The sequence below is a fragment of the Psammomys obesus genome, unplaced genomic scaffold (genome assembly GCF_907164565.1).
Source record: "Psammomys obesus unplaced genomic scaffold, mPsaObe1.curated_primary_1811, whole genome shotgun sequence".
Classification (NCBI taxonomy): Eukaryota; Metazoa; Chordata; class Mammalia; order Rodentia; family Muridae; genus Psammomys; species Psammomys obesus.
This window is the reverse complement of record NW_026594418.1, coordinates 512,387-518,386: the sequence shown is the minus strand read 5'-3', so window position 1 is coordinate 518,386 and position 6,000 is coordinate 512,387. Positions and strand designations below refer to the sequence as shown.

General features: G+C 40.5%; 1 protein-coding gene across 1 annotated transcript in view; it reads left to right on the top strand.

The window, feature by feature from the left end:
• The window catches only part of Fggy (FGGY carbohydrate kinase domain containing), a 334,558-nt gene that overhangs the window by 216,154 nt on the left and 112,404 nt on the right, over positions 1-6,000 (top strand). Inside the window, exon 9 of the mRNA XM_055618965.1 lies at positions 4,516-4,623. Within this exon, the coding sequence (XP_055474940.1) occupies positions 4,516-4,623 (108 nt within the window). The remainder of the gene's footprint in view (positions 1-4,515; positions 4,624-6,000) is intronic.

Here is a 6,000-nt window from a genome sequence, read left to right as displayed (position 1 = left end):
AGAAAGAAAGAAAGAAAGAAAGAAAGAAAGAAAGAAAGAAAGAAAGAAAGATCTCCCCAGAAAGCTAACTGTATTTATCATTAAATAAATATTACCTGATATTGAATTTTGCTTTAGTGCTCTAGTTTTCTTGAGTTCATTTTGATTCTTGTTTTGGACACATGACATAATACCAAGCTTTCCAGGTCTCTAACATTTGAAAATAAACTGTTTTGCTCTCATCTCATTTTCAGTATCATTATTAATAATACTGAGTAAAAGAAGAGCACCTTTGTGGTGGTTTTGCGGTTTGTCTCCTGCTATTCCATCATCACACAGGCCTCAGTTCAAAGAGGACTAACATTGATTTGGGGTTTAACAAGGAGAGTCTGTGTCTTGTAACAAAATTTAACATTTACAAGTATCCTCCATTCTTGTAGAGGTTAACAATAGTCTTTCCATTTTGAAATCAGGGAGACTAATTTGAGGAGGAGGATTTCTCTGGGATTTGGCAGAATGAGGAATATAAGCATGATGAGTCTTTGTCCTGGCCTATGCTCTTGCTTCTGTTTACTACTGCATCAGGGAAAATGTATTAAAAGTCTTTTAGAAATGAAGAGTTTCTAACTCAAGCCAGGCATGTAGTCCATGCTGCAATCCCAGTGTTTGGGAGGCTGAAGCAGGAGGATCCTGACATTTCAGATAGCCAATTACAGGCTGTGAGACTGGACTATCTTAACTTACAGGCCAGCTTGAACTAAATAATAATGTGTATGTGAAATATGTAAATATGGGTATATTTTAAATACACACTCATATATACACACATCCTAACTTGTCTTCAAGACAAAGGGGTATTGTGTACTTTAAGTACGCAATCTTTTGGCTTGGAGATCCCCTACTTTCTACCCTTCAAATGTATAGGAAGGATTCAAAGAAACAATGGTAATGTTGGAACAAGATCTTAACTTGTCAGAAGCAAGTATAAAACTTCCAGAGTAGCAGTTCTCAAACTGTGGGTCACAGTCCCTTTGATAAACCTCTGTCATCAAAAGTATTTCCATTATGATTCACAACAATAGCAAAATTACAATTATGAAGTAGTAACAAAAATAATTTTATGGTTGGGGGTCACCACAACATGAGGAACTGCATTAAAGGGTCACAGCATTAGGAAGGTGAGAACCATGGTTTTAGAGGATTTTTGGTGACCACTTTCTGGTTTCATAATGTTGGACCCATGTTATGTAACACTTTCTGCCTCAGTTTACACACATATATAATAGAAATAATGGATGAGTCATCCTCGGAGTTATAAGAACTGAGTCACTTTTACCAAAGTAAGGCCTGTACCAAGTCCCCAGTCTGAGTTGCTGTGTTGTTGCCAGCAGCATCATTAGGACTGGGAAGGTAGCATCTTGTAGGGACACCTGTCAATGTGTACAATGCACTTCCTTCTCACAGAGCAAGCTCTAAGCCAAGATAGCATTCAGCATAGAAGGAGCTGTTAAAAAAATAGATTTTCAAATACTTATGTTTACTGTGAAGGATTAAAGAACACGTAAGTACACAAATGTGTGTTTTCCCTCAAAACAAACTGTAGCTCTTTCCCCTAAGAACACAGGGCTGCATGTGATGGGAAGTACACTTTGTTTCCTTACTTTACTGGGAATCTCTGACGAGAAGCATGTGTTATGCCCAAGGAGAGATCACAAACTGAATCATCCCAAACCATCTCCCAAGACCAATCCAAATAGAGCCTCCATAGAACCTTTGTGAGTAGCAGAGCCAATCTCGCAGTGAAGTCCTGCCTCAGTAGCATAATACCATCTTTAAATTGAGGGTCTAGGGTGGGTGGCAGGGAATGTGCTGGCTAGTACTTATGTTAGCTTGACACAAGTTAGGGTCATCTGGGATGGAAACTTTTTCAAGAAAATAGGCCTGCAGGTGAGTTTGTAGGGTATTTTATTGATTGGTGATTGTTGTTCGAGTGTCCATCTCACCATGGCTGTTGCCACCCTTAGGCATGTAGTCCCAGATGATACAAGAAAGCAGTGTGAGCAAACCACGAGAAAGACAGTAAGCAACGATCCTCTGTGGCCTCTGTTTCAGCACATGCCTCCTGCTTCCTGTCCTTACTTCCCTTTATGAAAGAGAAATAAACCCTTCCCTCTCCAAGGGAAGACTTAGGTGTTTTATCACACCAGAGGAAACAAACAAACAAACAAACAAACAAACAAAACACCTCACTAGGGCAGTGCATATCCTTCCTAAGCTACCTGTGGGGGTGGGGGGGTGTATCTAAGGGTGTATCTGAGGTCCACACTGTCTTAGACCAAATCCTACCTCAGGAATTTTCCAGCTATTTGACCATACACAAGTTATAGAACCTTTCTGCTCCAGTGCATCAGATGGAATTAAGAGTTCACAAGAAGAGATGATTTGACTTTGGTGAGTGTCTACTCACCATTTGAAACCATGGGTCCTATGTAGCTATGAATATGCAGTTTCTTACCCAAACAAATTCTGTGAGTCTGTTGAGAGCAGGAGTACCTACGGTTAGCATGGAATAAAACCTTCACTGGGAAAAGACAGAGTGACAAAACAGAGTGTCAGCTTGTGTGCGCTGGGTGTGGCTGGAGTATTTCCCATCTCTTTCACAGATAGCACACAGACATGCCCACCTGAGTGAATACCCCATGGCTTTCCTCTTGGTTCACATGTATCCTCCTCTGAGACACTTTCCCTGACCCTAGACTAGATTGGGTCCCTCACTTTTGAACTCTTGGAATTCCTCTCAGCTTCTTTCACTCCCTCATCACTTTGCAATCCACATTTGTGTGAGAATTTGATTACTGCTTCTCTTGAGGTAAACAGTTGTCTCAGTGAAGCATTGTAAGGATTTGAGTTCTTATGACCCAGGAATTTTAGTTCTAAAGGAATTTAAGTCCTGTCCTTACCTAAATGAGTGGCCACTCTGGCTTTCTCCTCTTGAAACAGTGTGATTCATGAAAATATGAATGCTGTGATTTTATCATTTTTCTCCAGTACCTGCTCCACATCTGGGCCTCAATAGAATTCAGGAAACATCTGGAGAAACAGTGTAAATGATTATAACCATGTAAACTGAACTTTTTTCTTGTAGAAACTTGTCTCTTCTACACTAAAATTGTTTCTATTTTAGGTATTAACTCTCTCTCTCTCTCTCTCTCTCTCTCTCTCTCTCTCTCCATAATGGTCCCCTGACTTGACAGGTTCTTTCCCTTTCTTCTTTTTGACTTTCTTTGCTTCCTTCACACTTGGCGGTCAGAAGGCCTACTGATTTGAAGAATGAGTAGTCAACTCATTCTTGGAACCAGAATAGGTGCCATTGAGATGATTATAGGTCCATTGCCATTCTAATGATAGAAAGGGAAGGTAATGAGGCCAGAATTACAGCTGCTCAGTTTTCTTTTTTTATCTGAGGAGCTTAGCATAGTTCAAGCTGAATAAATAACTTGCTGGATAAATAAATGAATAGATCCTATTCCTTTAAACATGCTGGAGGAGATAGTTGAGTGCCTCGCTCCCTTCCCCTCTCGCTCAGGAACAATGCAGTAGCCATGCATCTGCCTCCAGCCACCATTTCTGCTGGGTAGGCGAGAGGCTTGCACGTTGCAGCTGAGTGAGTATGTGGCCCAGCTCCTCCTGTCCTGGCTCCACTTTTGCACACTGGCATTTCACAAAATTACTACAATTGCCTGCTACAATAGCATCACAGAATCTTGAACTTGAGAGTACCTCTCACCCATTGGGCTTGGCTCATGGGGAGCCTATTTCCCATTGTCTAGCTAACTCCTGCTAGTCCTTTTATGCTAAGCCTTCTTCTAAGAACCCATCACCCTACTTCTCCACATGTCAAAACCACAATATAGCAAATTAAGGAGAAAGTTTATTGTCATAAAATAGCTCATGTTGTGATCAGCAAGACTTCAACCTAACCTAGGTGATGAAAAACTGACCTTGAGTGGCTTGATCTCATGGAATCATGCTGCCAAGGATGCAAAGCTGGCCTTTTATTTTCATCAAGCCAGGCCGAAAAGGATATAAATTTCTCTCTTGTGCTTTGTTTTGGCCAGATCATTTGGAGGAATCAGGACACCTTAGATTTTGGCTTCCTAGTTATGGGTAGATGACCTTATGGAGCTGATCTAAACTGTCTTCTTATATAGATGCTGGAGGGGGAGAATGAAGACCAGTTATTCCTGTCACAAAGGGGAAGCTAGTATGGAAGCTTTGTCAGCACCTGTCCAAAATCATCACTTTTGCTGCATTGACATCTGGATGAATTGATCAATAAGGGTCCTCAGATAGAGCCATGTCCATTCTTGGGAGAGAGTGATTTCCCTGCCATTAAGAAAAACAAAAACAAAAAACCTTAATATGAAGCTGACTTCTCTGGTGGTAGAAGCAACAATGATAGGAGAATAAAGCTCCCTCTATCCTTGAGCATCAGTTTTCACACATATTGTTGTTTTGTTTGTTTGTTTGTTCCAGATCAGCAAAGATCCAATTTTTGTACCAGGCGTCTGGGGACCTTATTTCTCAGCCATGATCCCTGGCTTTTGGTTGAATGAAGGTGGTCAGAGTGTGACCGGAAAATTGGTAAGTTGATACTTTCTTTAGAGGGTTGTAAATGTTACTGTACCATCTTGTCACATCATCCATATACCCATTAGCTGGAATACTCTGAAGTCAGAAGTCATCATAGAGTAATCCTCACTACCTGTGGTGTGCAGTGTGCATTAAATAAATGGAGGGGTCCTGCTTGGGCTGGAGTAGCCAGCCATTTTTTTCACCTGATCATCTCATCCCTTGTTCTTTTGTTTGTTTGTTTGTTTGTTTTGTTTTGTTTTGAGATGGCAGTGTTACTTGCTGTCATTCACTCAATGGTTCCCTGTAATCCTAGGGACAATTCAAGAAACCAATTCAGATAATTTTCTAGGTACTCAGCCTCTGAGGACTGTCTCCTCTATGCCAACAAGTATACCTGCCATGTAGGCTAGATTTTAAGAACTCTTCCTAAACACAAGTTTCCAGTGACTCATACAATTCCATTCCCATATTCTTGCTTGAGTCTCCCTACCCCTTTCTTAATTACTTATTATCTTGATGATTTACTTGTTATTTAAGATGTAACACTAGCTAACTTAGTCTAGGCTCAAGGTCAGCCTCTCTGGGGATAAAAAAAAAAAAACTTGAATAAAGATGAAAACCACCCAGAATTTACCCAAGTGCGTATGTTTGTATGTGCCTGTATGTGTGTATGAGAACAGAATGAGAGTATTTCAGCAATGGTGATAACTATTCTATTTTAGAGTTCTAATCTTTTGTTTTAGAACACTATCAGATCCTTAAAGCAACAGCCATTCTTTTTTTTTTTAATGTTTTTTAAAATTCTTTATTAATTACATTTTATTCACTTGGTATCCCCCCGGTGGTGCCCTCCCTCCTCCCGTCCCAATCTCTCCCTTCCTCCACCCTCTGCATGCATGTCCCTTCCCAAGTCCACTGATAGGGGAGGTCTTCTTTTCCTTCCCTCTGATCCTAGTCAATTAGGTCTCATCAGGAGTGGCTGCATTGTCTTCTTCTGTGGCCTGGTAATGCTGCTTCTGGTTCTTCATCCATAGTAGGTTCTTAGTAGAAATGTGCTGAATTATTGGAATTGTTTAAGAGGGAAGACAGAAGATCTACAAAAATGGAATGAATGGTGGTAACAAGTTAAGAGGTTTCCTAAGCTAGAAAATTCTTTGTAGTGAAGAGTCATTTGTAGGAAGGAGATAAATGGGAAGCCAGGGAGGGAGTTCACATGAAAAGATATGAAAGTGAAAAACACATGATGAGTACAGTTAGTCCCAAATTTCTGTGTGGTATAAATTGTACTTTAAAAAATGGCTCACAATAAAAGCAAGAGAACACAGCAGGGACCACATCTCACGGCACTGGAAACATACTCTCTGTTTTGTTTTCTGTTGCTATGTT